The following is a 17,210-nucleotide window of genomic DNA, read 5'->3' on the forward strand; positions in this document are numbered from 1 at the left end:
TCTTTGGATAAAAAGATTAAGGAAAGCAAGACGTTGCAGTTTATGTTAAACTTTACACTTCTTTTTTAAACATGCTTTGAAATAATAGTCCATATATGGCACCTTCAAATTACACCTTTTGGATTGAGCCACTCTAATAAAAAGTACAGCAGCTGACTGAATTACCACATTTTAATGACAAAAATAATACAAAAATCTCAAAACCACTAAAATGATGATATCTAGTCTGCATGGATAGAAAAATAGTAGTATTTTAAGTCCACTAATATGATTTTGGAAATGATTAGTTATGCTTACTCTTAGCATATGAGGAAAGGCATACTGTGTGAGTTACTGTTATACCTGTGAGGTAGAGGGCAAAGGAGATAAAGCGGTGGTATTTGCTTAGGATGCGAAGCGGCTCTTCCCTCTGCACCAGCGTGAAGAAGTAATCTGTGACCGTCTCACCATAGAAGAAGTAATTGACACAAAGCAGGAAGTACCTGTGCGCAAACAGTATTGACAAACTGACCTGCACAAGCTTTATGACAGCAATACACATTTTTGGATACAGTAGTACAGCAGAAATGTTGAATTTAAGCAGGGATTGAAGACAACAATATTTAATGAAGTTAAGTTTTACATATTTTTCCATTCAATATTTGCTATAGACTCATTCCCATTAGGTTAAAGGCCTACTGAAGTGAGATTTTGTTATTTAAACGGGGATAGCAGGTCCATTCTATGTGTCATAGTTGATCATTTCGCGATATTGCCATATTTTTGCTGAAAGGATTTAGTAGAGAACATCGACGATAAATTTCACAACTTTTGGTCACTAATAAAAAAGCCATGCCTTTACCGGAAGTAGCAGACGATGTGCGTGTGACGTCACGGGTTGTAGGGCCCCTCACATCCTCACATTGTTTACAATCATAGCCAGCAGCAGCTAGAGCTATTCGGACCGAGAAAGCGACAATTTCCCCATTAATTTGAGCTAGGATGAAAGATTTGTGGATGAGGAAATTAAGAGTGAAGGACTAGAAAGAAAAAAAAAAGGGCGATTGCAGTGGGAGCGATTCAGATGTTATTAGACACATTTACTAGGATAATTCTGGAAAATCCCTTATCTGCCTATTGTGTTGCTAGTGTTTTAGTGAGATTAAATAGTACTTGAAAGTCAGAGGGGTGTGGCAATGGCTGTGTTGACCGCCAGAGTCTCTGAGGGAAGTCACGCGGATGTCTCCGGTAAGAGCCGACTTATTACCACAATTTTCTCACCGAAAACTGCCGGTTGACATGTTCGCTTGACCGCTCTGATCCATAGTAAAGCTTCACATTCGGGAATTTTAAACAAGGAAACACCGGCTGTGTTTGTGTGGCTAAAGGCTAAAAGCTTCCCACCTGCATCTTTCTACTTTGAGTTCTCCATTATTAATTGAACAAATTGCAAAAGATTCAGCAACACAGATGTCCAGAATACTGTGTAATTATGCGATTAAAGCAGACTACTTATAGCTTGGATCGGGCTGGAAAATAATGTCCGCTACAACCCGAGACGTCAAACGCACGCGTCATCATACCGCAACGTTTTCAACACGACAATTCGCGGGAAATTTAAAATGGTAATTTAGTAAACTAAAAAGGCCGTATTGGCATGTGTTGCAATGTTAATATTTCATCATTGATATATAAACTATCAGACTGCGTGGTCGGTAGTAGTGGGTTTCAGTAGGCCTTTTATGATAAAAGATATGTTACAAAAGGTTTAAGTTTCCATGTTTTACGACATGAAAAGGAAGGGTGAATGTCTATTAGACAATGGAGAAACAAAGGGACTACAAATTCAAACTTCTTTAGTGTAAGATTACAATGCATCTAATTGATCTTTTTTTAATGGGTGACTGACTTAATAATCTAGTCTACACCTAGAATATTTTTTTTTAACAATAAAGACACCAAACCTCATGAAATCTGCAACAAATTAACACGAGACATGCACAATTAAAAAAAAAAAAGTGTCTTAAATTGATTATAAATGTGTAAGTTCTCAAACTTCTCACCAACTCAATGTCCTGAACCATGGCAGATGGTAGGAATGGTAAACACTGTAACCAATGGTGATGATTTCTTGGAAGCACTTGATCTGAACACACAGGACCTGCACAAAGAAGCACTAAATTATAAAGAAAGTGGGTACTGATGGGTACTGTTCACATTTGGTCCGATTTGTACCAATTACCAATACCTGGAAATCGGTATTGGTACTCAACGAAACCAATTTTGGGTAAATGGTAACTTTGTGTGGGTAATACATTTTACCTTGTTCATTAATACAAATCATGTTTATGTACCATTTAACACTGAGCTGGTGATGGCAACTGTGCTGTCCAGTTTTTACATTTTAGTTTTCTTACACTTCTGAGTCTCATTTGTCAGTGGGCATTAATTTCAGTTTGTCGTCAAAAACTAGTCTTTGCCATTAAGGTGAAACATGTGTGAGTCTTGTCTTTAGTTGAGCCCTACAAAGTGTTTATGCATTAAGTATTGCTAGGGATGGGTACCGAATCCGGTATTTTTTTTGGTACAGACCGAATCCCCCCGGTTCTATGGGGCAGTGGTCCCCAACCACGGCCCGGTACCGGGCCGCAGAAGAATTTTTTATTAATTTTTATTTAAAAAAAAAAAAAAAAATGTATTTTTTTTATTTTTTATTAAATCAACATAAAAAACACAATATACACAATATACACTTTTCATGACAAAAACGTCCCTTCTTCATGACTAAGAAAAAAAAAAAAAAGGAATTCCCCCCCGCCGGGCCGCGGGACAAATTATTAAGCGTTGACCGGTCCGCGAATACAAAAAGGTTGGGGACCAATGCTATGGGGCACCGAGCCACGTAAAATCAAACATTGCCATTTTACAATACCTGGCTTGTGTGTGAAGTCACACTTTGCTCAGATAAACTACGTCTCGGTAATCTTGCAATAGTCAATGCCAACAAAGAAATAGACCCGAAAAAATGCTCCAACATAAGTGCTTTGCTTTGACATGCTAATGATTAGCATTGGCGATTTTACATGGCGATTTCAACACCTTCAAATTTGGTAACGAAAACTACAACTAACCTGCACGTTACAATCAAACAACTTGTGCGTAAAAAGTAAAATACTTATAGTATTAACTCTTTTAGGCCGAAACAAAAGACTAGATTTAGCACAGACTGAACTGATTAGCCAACACAGCATAAACTATGCACTACTGCCATCTAACATCTTGTACTTGCAACTTGATGTCATTCTTGGAAAACAAGTCTATAAAAACTAAACCAAAGTTTTATAATTAGCTCACTTTTAAAATGTTGCAATACATTTTTTATTTTTTTTATCAAAGACTATATTTATTAACACACACATAAATACGGAAAATAGGTACAGCTGAGTACCGGCATCGATTACCAGCTACTGGGAATTCGTACCATATCGGTACCCTTCACAACTGATTACACACCAGCAGTTTTATTGTAACATGCACCTTAGTTGTAGCCTGATTACCAATTTGGAGGTTTTGTAAAATCATTCATGCTAACCATTACAATGTATATAGCATATCCAAAGTAAAGCCTTGCTTTCGAGTACTTTCTTTTAGGCTTGCTTGCATGGATAATTGCAAAATTACCTAGAGGCAGTCCATCATGAATATGCTAGTTTTGTCATCAAGTGCCTGAGCCAGTGCTGAATCTGCAACTCCACGTGACGTCATGTACAACCCAGGTATTAAAAACTGGTACCGTTTGTTTATACCTGAATCTGTACTAAGTAGTAGCCTACCAACGGAATTATTTTCAGTTTATTTTTATTATTTAGTCAATACCAGGCATAAATCTTATTGAACATTAGGAGGAACAATTAAGTGATAATACACAGAATGGCTTTTATGATAGTACAAATATAAAATGTGTATTTTGTATACAACAAATATATATATATATTTTTTAAATGCCTTACATTATACAATATTACAAATCGAACTATGCAATGAAATAGATCCCTATATTTTATCAAAAAAAGATTTGTCGAGTGATATCAAGGATTACGTCGGTCACGCGACGTATTGAACTATTGTGTTTCAGACGCCATTCTGCACAACAAAACAGATGGAAACATGGAGGTCTACAACTTCTTTGTGTGTGGCTGGGTGCAGGAAATTGATATCAAGACTCTCCCAGATAAATATGCATCGTTTTTGCTCGGATAAGTTAAAATTTCCCTATTTTACTTTGCATCCAAAGCTGCTATGTTTACCAGTAGCGTGTTTTCCCCCGTCTTTATCAAAATATAACTATAGATGGACCCCGACTTAAACAAGTTGAAAAACTTATTGGGGTGTTACCATTTAGTGGTCAATTGTACGGAATCTGTACTGAACTGTGCAATCTACTAATAAAAGTATCAATCAAACAGATGGCATCATTGTGTACTTGCTGAAAGCTTCATTTATGATCGTTGCCTTTGGTAAAAGCTTTTAGGTTCAGCTCACATTTGCTTTCGGTTATTTAGACACGCCGAGTTGGTGCTTTTCAAAACATGTTTAAGAAATACAAATAATATAAATATAATACTTAAATGGGAAATAATAACCGTTAAAAGTATATCAAACAAATATTTAACTGAGCAATCAATGCAAACTCATGAATTCATCGACTCTGCTCTCTTGGACTGGAGTGTGAGCTCTTGATTGATTGAAATCTTTCACTTTTCTGCCATTTTTGATAATCTCTCGAGGAACTTTGAAGAAACAATTGTCCTTTTCGCGATTTGATCGGTTCGTACCGCCAAAAGCAACACATAAAAACACACATAAAAAATAAAAAAAGACTAAATGGCATCTATTACCCGTTGAAAACAGAGCCAGCTTGACCACCACCAGTATTCAGTATACAGTGTGTATGTATTGACCATGATGTTGTTGCCATGCTGCTTGGTGTTGGTCATACTCACAATCATCATAAGCACCATGGGGCCCAGGTAAATTATAAAGAAGAAGAAAGAAATCATTGCCAGAGTGAGGATCCCTCGAACCCACCAGTTCTTCCATCTGAGAGAAAACCAAACACGCATGCACACGCGTACACACGCAGTCGCACGCACACACACAAATACACGCACAAACAATGCATCTTTTAATGGACAATTAATGCTTATTAGCTTACTTGCCAACCTTGAGACCTTTGAATTATGAGGAAGGGGGGCTGTATATATTTTCAAGTATATATATGTAAATAAATTAGGGATGCACCGAAATGAAAAGTTGTGGCCGAAGCCGAATAAAATTTAAACGCTTGGCCGAAGGCCGAATACCGAATAATGAATGCAGTTTTTCACCATTTTTTTTATATTGCATAAATAGCCTAGAATAAATATTTAGACATGTTTTTCAAATAAAGTATTTTTTTATTGAATATTGACATTTTTTTAATATTCCAGTAGCCTTTGCTTTTCAAAAAAAGCACAAAGTTTTTCATTTATATTAGGCCTTCAAACAAAACATGCATTCCCAATAAAAATAAAGTGCATTAAAGTGGATAAACCCACAACAAATGAATTATTGTCCTTTTGGCAAAAGCCTGCTTAGCCACAGTAGATATGCTAATAATGTAAACAGAAGGCTCAAGTAAATCTTAATTAAGTGTGTGCTTGTAACCTCATACACTTATACAGGTAGCCTACGCAACAGGCTAATAATGTAAACAGAGGCCCCACTAAATCTCAATAAGTGTGTGCTTGTAACCTCATACACTTATACAGGTACACAACATATCCCAACGTCACCGCGTCAAAAAATTGCGTCACACGCCACTATTCGGCCTTGTTTTTAATTCATTTAATTCATTCCACCGAAGGCCGAATGTGGCTTTTTTTGCCATATTCGGCCGAATATATTCGGTTACCGATTAATCGGTGCATCCCCAAAATAAATAAATAATCCGTTCATGAATGAGTATATCCGTTCGGCCACCGTGTTCAATGGAGAAGTCTGATCTACAAAATGTGCAAACAAGATACCACTTCCCCTTCGAGCTGTCCTGGATGAACTGAAATAATTTTTTCCAATCATTTTGGAAATTTCAAGCGTACTTCTTCTTCTTAACGCGTCGTCGCCATGTCTCTTCTTCGTTCTTCTGCTTTGTCTCTGTTATGTTTTTGGACATTACTACTTGCCGTAGTTTTGAAGCAATGCATGATGGGAATGCGGATGTTGTGTGCCGTAGTATCAACGTGCCGGCTGGAATAAACACACGCTGAGAAATAGCTCCGTGCCTGCCTACTTTATGGTTTATAGATAAACCTATGGATAACGGAGACATATATAATAGTCTCCTTTACAGATGAGAGAGGACACGCCCCCCATATTGTTGTCCGGGTAGAAATCGGGAGAAATTCACGGTAATGGCTGCCCCGGGAGATTTTCAGGAGGGGCACTGAAATTCGGGAGTCTCCCGTGAAAATCGCGAGGGTTAGCAAGTATGCTTATTAGTGACGTACGGATTCCACCAAACTGTGAAGAAAAACTCAGGTTATTTTTTAATGATGCCAATATGACTCATTGTCGGAATACCAAAAATCTAAAGGTGATGTAGCTTTTAGCATCACAAGAGGAAGACATTTAAATCAGTGATAAAATGTGGAATATTAATAGTTATATTTCATGCAGAGTTTTGAATAAACTGCATCATGCACCTTGAGGAAAGTCCGGACAAGGCTTTGTTCAACACCTCCGGGGTGTCATCAGGCGGGACTGGCACCTCCGGGACTCCTGAGTCCCCTTTGGGGTGGCTGTCTCCCGCGTCATCTTTCTCTGACTTCAGCTCATTATCTGATCCCTAAAAAGCAAGCAAACACAGAAAAAAAAAACATTTCATAACATGGCCAATTTCCTGAATTTATGTAATTGAAATTCATTAGGTTATAAATTGATTAATCACGATTTGATTTGATGAAATCTGCACTTAAATAATGAAAATGTCTCAACTCTATAACAAAATACAAATTGACTTTATTTGTTTCAGTCAGTTAGTTGGTGACGGACCCCAAGATGCAGAGAAGGAGGAAAGCATTGAGTAAGAAAACATGGTTTTAATTTACACACTAAAACAAAACCAAACAAAGGGTACAAACAAAAAGCGCACACGAGGTGGATAACAAACTAGGCTATGAACAAACAAAACTGGAAGCAGGGAACAAAAAGACAGTAAGCTACACAAAGCTACCAAGTATAGCTTACCGCTACGCTGCAACGACACGACACGACACGACACGAGCCACAATACATGACAATAATCCAGCACAGACTGGAGGAGAAAACAGGTCTAAATAGGAGGGGGCTGATTGACACCAGGTGTGGCCAGGTGCCAATCGGCCGCAGCTGAGGGGACACAACACTCAGGGAGAAAGACAGGAAACCAACAAAATAAGAGCGCTGACAGGAAACACTACACACATAGAGGAAACAAAGACAAATGCAGAGGAAAAAACTAAAACATGGTCAAACCTGACAGTTTCCCTTCACCATGAACAGGTTTTAAGTTCAACATTCCATCACTGTAAATTGCATTTTACAATGCAGTCAACCACCACTTGTTTGGGAACATAGTGTGTAAAAAAAAATGTCCTGTTTGATGACTGTCGTTTGCACTCACCGAGTGAACCAAAAGTTAAACAGCCAAAGTCAAATTCATTTTAACACAACAATGAACTATCATTCCTTGTGGGTAACAACGACTAACAACAAAAACCTGCTCAAGAGTCTCCGTCACTCTGGCTATGTCTTCTTCGCTCGTAAATTTAATATTGGTAAAAACGGCACCATGAACCTACAGGGAGATTGGCCGAAGCGTGCACATGCAAGAAGGGAACTGGTTTCCAACCGCATGGTAATACGATTTTTTGAAAAATCAAAAACGATCAAATGAAGGTGTTGACATACATTTCAAAAAGCTGTTTTCCAGCCAATTCATGCAATCATTTATTTTTTTTAGTACATGTAAACTGTAATAACATGTCTTGGACTTGTACGAGTAATGCCAAATCTTAATTCTGCTCCTCAGTGCAAAGATCTTTACGCATGACTAACACTGAGCAGAAGACAGGCTGTGGCTGGTGACCAAATTAGGCTTGGAATTATCACCGCAGAGCAGACTGTACCACTAGCAACACATTCTCACCCAGTCACAGCTTGAAGAAGTCATACGTTCACATTTTTTTTTCAATCCTCATAAATCCTCTTAAAGAAAGTGCACTGCGTAAATCTAGAAAAGATGGACAAAAATACACACACACAGACGCACAGTTGCACACAAAATTCCACGCTCTGTGGTTTCCATGGAGACAATATCTGTCTTTCAGGATGCTTGAGTTAAAAATAGCCACCACTGTTTCACATAACAACAAGCTGGGCCTGCAGTAGTAAAGCTGGCATTCCAAACAACAACAAGGAGCCATCCTTTATCCAATGAGACGCACCGGCAATTCAATAATTGTGCGAGCCACCCAACAACACCATAGTCGAACAGTAATAAACCCTTGTTTTTCTTGTGGTGTGTGTCTGTGCAACCTTCCAGAGAAAACAAGGAGGGGGAATGACACTTCTTCCCCCCACAGGATGTGGAGGGATGGACCCAGCATGACAACATGTTGCTCTTTCCTGGAGGACCAAGTTGTGCACGCAAAAGACTAAATTGAGAGGAAAATAATATTCTAGACCTGATTATTGTGTGTATCTGAACCAAAACATGTCAACTCCAACACCACTTTAGATTAGATAGATTAGATAGTACTTTATTTATTCCGTCAGGAGAGTTCCTTCAGGAAAATTACTATTTTCAGCACAATCCCATTCAAGATCAGACAAACATTACAGGGAGACAGAACAGGATCGCTGACGGGTCTGCCGGCTTCCAGCGCCCCTTACAAAAAAGATGACATACAGGTAAACAGGGGGGGGGGGGGAATAGAAGATTAAAATAAAATAAAAAAATAAAAAATCGGTCTTGGCCTAGGCCCTGGAGTGGGGGTGCAGACTGAGGCCAAGGGAAAAGAACAACTCATAGCCATAGTACACATCCCTCTTACATGTGTGTAAGAGGGAAACATCAAACATCAAAGAACTTAAAGGACATTAAAGCAGCAGATACAACCAGACACTTCTACTTACAGCTATGAATAAAAAGTAAAAGAAACATATCCACTGTGGTGGCCTCTGCGGTGTTCCACGCCATCGTCCGCTGGGGAGGAGGGAGCATGGCCAGAGACAGAAGCAGATCCAACAAAGCAACCAAGACCGCCGTCTTGGTTGCTTTGTTGACTTGACTACTAGCGTTCCCCTTAGCACACTTTTATATTTGCATGCAATTATTTAACTGTTCTAAAATGAACATTAAACTGCAGTGGTTCTCAACCTTTTTTCAGTGATGTACCCCCTGTGAACATTTTTTTAATTCAAGTACCCCCTAATCAGGGCAAAGCATTTTTGGTTGAAAAAAAGAGATAAAGAAGTAAAATACAGCACTTTGTCATCAGTTTCTGATTTATTAAATTGTATAACAGTGCAAAATATTGCTCATTTGTGGTGGTCTTTCTTGAACTATTTGGAAAAAAAAGATGTAAAAATAACTAAAAACTTGTTGAAAAATAAACAAGTGATTCAATTATAAATAAAGATTTCTACACATAGAAGTAATCATCAACTTAAAGTGCCCTCTTTGGAGATTGGATTAGAGATCCATCTGATTCATGAAATTAATTCTAAACATTTCTTCAAAAAAAAATTAATCTTTAACATGAGGGGACGGCGTGGCGCGGTTGGGAGAGTGGCCGTCCCAGCAACCTGAGGGTTCCTGGTTCAATCCCCACCTTCTACCAACCTCGTCACGCCTGTTGTGTCCTTGAGCAAGACACTTCACCCTTGCTCCTGATGGTTTGTGGTTAGGGCCTTGCATGGCAGCTCCCGCCATCAGTGTGTGAATGTGTGTGTGTATGGGTGAATGTGGAAGTAGTGTCAAAGTGCTTTGAGTACCTTGAAGGTAGAAAAGTGCTATACAAGTATAACCCATTTACCATTTACATCAATATTTATGGAACATGTCCACAAAAAAATCTAGCTGTCAACACTGAAAATTGCATTGTTGCATTTCTTTTCACAGTTTATGAACTTACATTCATGTTTTGTTGAAGTATCAATCAATTAATATGTTTATAAAGGATTTTTGAATTGTTGCTATTTTTAGAATATTTTTGAAAAATCTCACGTACCCCTTGGAATACCTTCAAGTACCCCCAAGGGTACGCGTACCCCCATTTGAGAACCACCAATCTAAAGTATTACTTTAATAAAGTACAGTGTTTTATTTTACTATAATCAAACACATTTACTGTTAAAATTGTGTGTAATGTTATAGTGTCAAAATAATTAAACATACTTGTTTAATAAAACCTCTAACTTGGTTTTAATGAATACTTATGCCCACTGTGCTACTGTGTTTTTATCTTAATATTGGTCACTATGGTGGTACTTGGACAGCCAAGTGTTTTCTGAGGTGGTACTTGGTGGAAAATGTTGGAGAACCTCAAGTCTGGTGGGATTCACGATTGATTAAGATAATTATAATAGTGTATTTAACCATCACAGGGACCGCAGGTCGCAATAACATTCTCGTTACAACTTTATACGATAAATGTCATCATAACTCTGCTTTCTTAAGACACCTCATGCACACATGTACCGCAGACAGTCCTTGTTTCCTGCCCCGGTTTACACATGAGTATGCTATCGCACAACCAAACTAGCTGGCATCTGTTAAATTCACTGCCCTAAAACCACATGTTCTAGACCAGGGGCGTCAAACTCAAATACAGAGTGGGCCAAAATTTAAAACTGAACAAAGCCGCGGGCCGAGGTTGAACAAATTAACCTTTTAATAGGGACCCAAACAAGTTTTTCATTGAATATTGAACAAGCAAGGCTTATATAACTTTATAGTGACATGCAAAATTGAGTTTCAAATAATAATAACAATAATAATTAAAAAATATCAATGGCATATCAAATCAAATTTAAATAAAAAATGAATGCCTCTTTTGTATTTGCAGCCTTCTGAGGTAAATATCAACATTAACTTTTTCCACAGGCTAATACATTTGAAAATAAAATAACAATGAATAAATCAACCATTCAGGCCTTTTTACTGCTCAGTTAATGTTGGGGCTCAGGTGGGCGGGCAGGGTTTGCGGGGGTGTATATTGTAGCGGTCCATAAGAGTTAGTGCTGCAATGGGTTCTGGGTATTTGTTCTGTTGTGTTTATGTTGTGTTACGGTGCGGATGTTCTCCCAAAATGTGTTTGTTGTTTTTGTTTGGTGTGGGTTCACAGTGTGGCGCATATTTGTAACAGTGTTAAAGTTGTTTATAAGGCCACCCTCAGTGTGACCTGTATGCTGTTGATCCAGTATGCCTTGCATGTGTGTAGAAGCCACATATGTGACTGAGTTGGCACGCTGTTTGTGAGGAGGGAAAACAGACTTGACGACAGGTTGTAGAGGACGCTAAAGACAGTGCCTTTAAGGTACACCCCCAAAATTGTTGTCCGGGTGGAATTCGGGAGAATGGTTGCACCGGGAGATTTTCGGGAGGGGCACTGAAATTCGAGAGTCTCCCGGGAAATCGGTGAATGCGGTGTTACAGCGGCGGGCCAGTTCTAATGTTAATTTGATATTGCCTCAAGGGCCAAATGAAATTACACGGCGGGCCAAATATGGCCCGCGGGCCAGAGTTTGACACCCATGTTCCAGACCAAAAAAATCAATTCATATTCTTTCCTGTTTGCTAGTGTTACCATATCTGTGTCACAGTGTATAAATGAGGGGAAATAACTACAAAAGTACACTTCATTCATTAACGGTGTTACAAAAAAGATCAGCTAGAAATAATACACAATGTTGGATATAGAGAACAGAACATACAAACTATTTATTTATTAAATCACAAACATTGAAATTCAACGATTTGGTGCAGTTTGCAAACAGCTAAAATTATGTATAAAACAAACCTGCTACCCAAGAATGTACAACATTTTTTCACAAACAAAAGAGTAAAAATATAAGCATACAGGAAAATCTAATTGAAAACATGTGTATGCTCGAACAACACTTAAAACCTTTACCATATCTGTGTGGAATTAAATTGTGGAATGAATTGACCAAAGAAACCAAACAAAGCAACAATATGATTCAGTTTAACAGACTGTTCAAATTACAAGTGTTCACAAAGTACACAGAACAAGAATTACGATTAACATCTTGAACCCTTTTTTTTTTATTATTGGGGCAAAGATTATTTATAAAGTAAAGTCATTTTTATAGTTTATGGCAGTGGTTCTCAAATGGGGGTACGCGTACCCCTGGGGGTACTTGAAGATATACCAAGGTGTACGTGAGATTTTTTTTAAATATTCTAAAAATAGCAACAATTCAAAAATCCTTTTTGAACATATTTATTGAATGATACTTCAACAAAATATGAATGTAAGTTCATAAACTGTGAAAAGAAATGCAACAATGCAATATTTAGTGTTGATTGTTTGTGGACATGTTCCATAAATATTGATGTTAAAGACTTATTTTTTTGTGAAGAAATGTTTAGAATTAAGTTCATGAATCCAGATGGATCTCTGTTACAATCCCCAAAAAGGGCACTTTAAGTTGATGATTACTTCTATGTGTAGAAATCTTTATTTACAATTGAATCACTTGTTTATTTTTCAACTAGTTTTTAGTTATTTTTATATCTTTTTTTCAAAAATATTTCAAGAAAGACCACTACAAATGAGCAATATTTTGCACTTTTATACAATTTAATAAATCAGAAACTGATGACACAGTGCTGTATTTTACTTCTTTATTATTTTTTTCAACCAAAAATGCTTTGCTCTGATTAGGAGGTACTTGAATTAAAAAAAATGTAGGGGGTACATCATTGAAAAAAGGTTGAGAACCACTGGTCTATGGTATGACTCGACTATATATTTTGTTTTATTTAGGCAGACCTGGGCAAAAAAAGCCCGTCAAGCTTTTCATTCCCAAATATTTTTTTTTACATCTTTAAGATGTAAAGTGTAGCTGCCATGATGATGTGCATTGATGTTTTCTAATGACCGTAAGTCTTGAACTATACAGAGTATTTCAATAATCGGAATCTGCGCTTTTGGATGATATATTAGTTACTATGTTTTTGTTATGTCATGTTATTTTCATTTATTATGCGCCCCACCCAACCAACTGTTACATCAGCCCGAGTAGAGAAACACAAAACAGAAACAGAGACAGACACAGAAAGGAATCTAAAATACACATATAAGACTCACAATGAACTCATTAATCAAAAGTAATCTGCGGTAAAGAGGTGAGTTTTAAACTGTGCTCTTAAAAGAGTCCAGAGTGGTGGCGGACCTGATATTCAGAGGGAGCTTATTCCATTTCCTAGGTGCCATCACTGAGAAAGCATGGCATGGTCATTTAATGAGTGACTATGGTAATTAATCAGTTACTATGGTAATCTAAGTCACAGCAGCTCAGACGAGGCACCAAGCAGTGTGGGTGGGGAGCGTTTCCACAGAGTGTTTCCAGGGCGACCAGCCTGAAATGCGGGTGTCAGGGACAGACGCAGAAGGAGATTTTTACAACAAAGTTCTAAAGCTTAGTGATGTATCAGATATATCGGATTTTAGGCGGGGGATTTTCTAACCTTTGCGTTCATATTTCACTGTGTTTGTTGCATTTTTGTTGCATTTCGCTTGATTGTAAAATATGTGGATGGAGAGGAAGTGTGATGTTCATATGTTGTCAATATTCACTGTTTTATCATTCATAGATAATATTGTAAATTCCCCATTCGGGCTCCAGTACTCTGGAATACCCTCCCGGTAACAGTTGGAGATGTTACCTCAGTAGAAACATTAAAGTCTCATCTTAAAACTCATTTGTAAACTCTAGCTTTTATATAGACCCCCTTTTTAGACAAGTTGATCTGCCGTTTCTTTTCTTTTTCTCCTATGTTCCCCACTCCCTTGTGGAGGGGTCCGGTCCGGTGGCCATGGATGAAGTACTGGCTGTCCAGAGTCGGGACCCAGGATAGACCGCTCGCCTGTGTATCGGTTGGGGACATCTCTGCGCAGCTGATCCGCCTCCGCTTGGGATGGTTTCCTCCTGGCTCCACTTTGGACGGGACTCTCGCTACTATATTGGATCCACTTTGGACTGGATTCTCACGGTTATGTTAGATCCACTATGGATTGGACTTTTACAATATTTTGTTAGATCCGCTCGACATCCATTGCTTTCGGCCCCGTTTGTTGCATTTCGCTTGATTGTAAAATATGTGAATGGAGAGGTGTGATGTTCATATGTTGTCAATATTCAGTGTTTTAACGTTCATAGATAATATTGTAAATCCCCCATTCGGGCTCCAGTACTCTGGAATACCCTACCGGTAACAGTTGGAGATGTTACCTCAGTAGAAGCATTAAAGTCTCATCTTAAAACTCATTTGTAAACTCTAGCCTTTAAATAGACCCCCTTTTTAGACAAGTTGATCTGCCGTTTCTTTTCTTTTTCTCCTATGTTCCCCACTCCCTTGTAGAGGGGGTCCGGTCCGGTGGCCATGGATGAAGTACTGGCTGTCCAGAGTCGGGACCCAGGATGGACCGCTCGCCTGTGTATCGGTTGGGGACATCTCTGCGATGCTGATCCACCTCCGCTTGGGATGGTTTCCTCCTGGCTCCACTTTGGACGGGACTCTCGCTACTATATTGGATCCACTTTGGACTGGATTCTCACGGTTATGTTAGATCCACTATGGATTGGACTTTCACAATATCATGTTAGATCCGCTCGACATCCATTGCTTTCGGTCCCCTGGAGAGGGGGAGGGGGTTGCCCACATATGCGGTCCTCTCCAAGGTTTCTCATAACCTTCATTGTCGACGTCCCACTGGGGTCAGTTTTTCCTTGACCTTATGTGGGCTCTACCGAGGACTTCGTTGTGGTTTGCGCAACCCTTTGAGACGCTTGTGATTTAGGGCTATATAAATAAACATTGATTGATTGATTGATTGATTCTTTATTTTCATGTACATTCTGGGTGTCTCCTTCAGTAAAAAAATAAAAAAATACTTTTTTTTTTTTTTTTTGAGGTTTTGTTTTAGTGTTTCTAAAATAGATATACCGGCCCCCAGTCAAAATAATCGCCCAGGTCTGCTCTCCCGTCTCGAAAGACTGATATCCGCAGTCCATCATTGGAGCACTTAAGTGAAGTGAAATGAAGTGAGGTGAATTATATTTATATAGCGCTTTTCTCTAGTGACTCAAAGCGCTTTACATAGTGAAACCCAATATCTAAGTTACATTTAAACCAGTGTGGGTGGCACTGGGAGCAGGTGGGTAAAGTGTCTAGCCCAAGGACACAACAGCAGTGACTAGGATGGAAGAAGCGGGAATCGAACCTGGAACCCTCAAGTTGCTGGCACAGCCACTCTACCAACCGAGCCATACCGCCCCAAAATCGGCGGAATGATGTCTGACATATTTGATTCCACGCCAATGTGCATTTTTAAGGGTTAGTTTCTATTTAGACACTTATTTCTGTCATAACCAATCCCAATAATGATGAATTAGGACTAGCTGGTGGCTAGCTGGCTTACTAGCATTACATCCAGACGGCGGCTAACGTCAATGCTAACCTTGTCCTCGGACGGCTGCTGCTGTAAAGTCGCCTCGGTGTCTTTGGCTCCACGGTGCCTGAGCTCTGCCGTCATCTTCGCGAACCACAACCCGAACGACAACGGCGAATAGTCAAGGTTTCTTAAGACTAAGATACACTCAGGCTATTTTTTACACGGGTTTACGTTTCATTAAAAAAAAACTCACTCGCGTGGGTGTAAAATTGGAACAAAACTTCCGGTTTTCAAAATTAAATCCCGGCATCTTTTGCTTCTCAAAGTACGGTGGAAAAATAAATGCTGTGTGAAATTGCCAATTCTAAATCGTGCAATGTTTAAGACTGTGAAAACATCCTTGCTGAAATGTTGCTGTGTTTTTTTACTGTCAAAAGTGTGCTTTTATTTTTGCGGTGGATTCATCTAACATTGGTGAGCTTGATAACAGTGGCAAACTGTGACGTCATTGATGCGAAGCAAAACAATTACTGTACAGAAGGCTACTGAGCAAATGGGTTTCCCATTAGTGGTACATTATCAAGAAATCGATTATGCCGCCCATTACAATATTTATGAGTAAATGCTAGTTAGGTACATAGATTTTATGTTATGTTTTATGTAATTATCTCACCGTTTTTTTTCTCACTAAGTGGTATTATAGGGATTGATTGATTGATTGATTGATTGATTGATTGATTGATTGATTGATTGATTGATTGAAACTTTAATTAGTAGATTGCACAGTACAGTGCATATTCCGTACAACTGACCACCCGAATTATTTCTGTCTGAATTGTGTAATATGCATCATATTTATTTTAAAGATAGGAATATTTCAAATAAAACCTCACATTAACATAATCCCATTTATCCTAAAAACAAGGGTCCCTTGTAATTATCTATTTTACCACCAGATGGCAGCAAAGTTTCATCCTATATGTGTGTGTGTGTGTGTGTGTGTGTGTGTGTGTGTGTGTGTGTGTGTGTGTGTGTGTGTGTGTGTGTGTGTGCGTGGGTGGGTGTGTGTGTTCTTGTATTTCTGCCCTTCTTGAGGCATCAAGAAGGTAAAGTACCTTCCATATGAGGAGGTGTGAGCACATTAGGACATAAATCATGGTCCCGATACGGAAAACCATAGCATCTAATAGAGAATGTCTCATTTGCACCCCTGGTGGGGAAATCTATCAAAATGAGAGTGGTCCCAAAAAGGAGGGATTTTTCAAATTGACTGTGTGTCGGTTTTAAAAGTGATCCACCTCTGGTCAACATATGAAACAACAAGTGTGTGAAAAAAATGCAAAGTGCTCCCCTTCTGGCCAACATATGTAATAATAAGTGTGTGTAAGAAATTGAATTGGGCCCCGTTTGTTCAAAATGTATTTAAAAATTTAAAAAAATATATACGCCCAAGCATTAGTCGAGTCCAGGGATGCCCAGCACCACCGTAACGCACCCCGCAAAGTC

The 17,210-nt window shown here is 38.7% G+C and overlaps 1 protein-coding gene across 1 annotated transcript in view; it reads right to left on the reverse strand.

Moving 5' to 3' along the window:
• Positions 1 to 15,968, reverse strand: part of cds2 (CDP-diacylglycerol synthase (phosphatidate cytidylyltransferase) 2) — a 33,637-nt gene extending 17,669 nt beyond the window's left edge. Inside the window, exons 1-5 of the mRNA XM_061907064.1 lie at positions 15,771 to 15,968; positions 6,723 to 6,865; positions 4,983 to 5,079; positions 2,043 to 2,140; positions 343 to 482 (exon numbers count right to left, since the gene is read on the reverse strand). Coding sequence (XP_061763048.1) covers positions 343 to 482; positions 2,043 to 2,140; positions 4,983 to 5,079; positions 6,723 to 6,865; positions 15,771 to 15,845 — 553 coding nt within the window. The 5' untranslated portion in view covers positions 15,846 to 15,968. The remainder of the gene's footprint in view (positions 1 to 342; positions 483 to 2,042; positions 2,141 to 4,982; positions 5,080 to 6,722; positions 6,866 to 15,770) is intronic.
• Positions 15,969 to 17,210: the final 1,242 nt, after the last annotated feature.

Source organism: Nerophis ophidion, linkage group LG07 (genome assembly GCF_033978795.1).
Source record: "Nerophis ophidion isolate RoL-2023_Sa linkage group LG07, RoL_Noph_v1.0, whole genome shotgun sequence".
Lineage (NCBI taxonomy): Eukaryota > Metazoa > Chordata > Actinopteri > Syngnathiformes > Syngnathidae > Nerophis > Nerophis ophidion.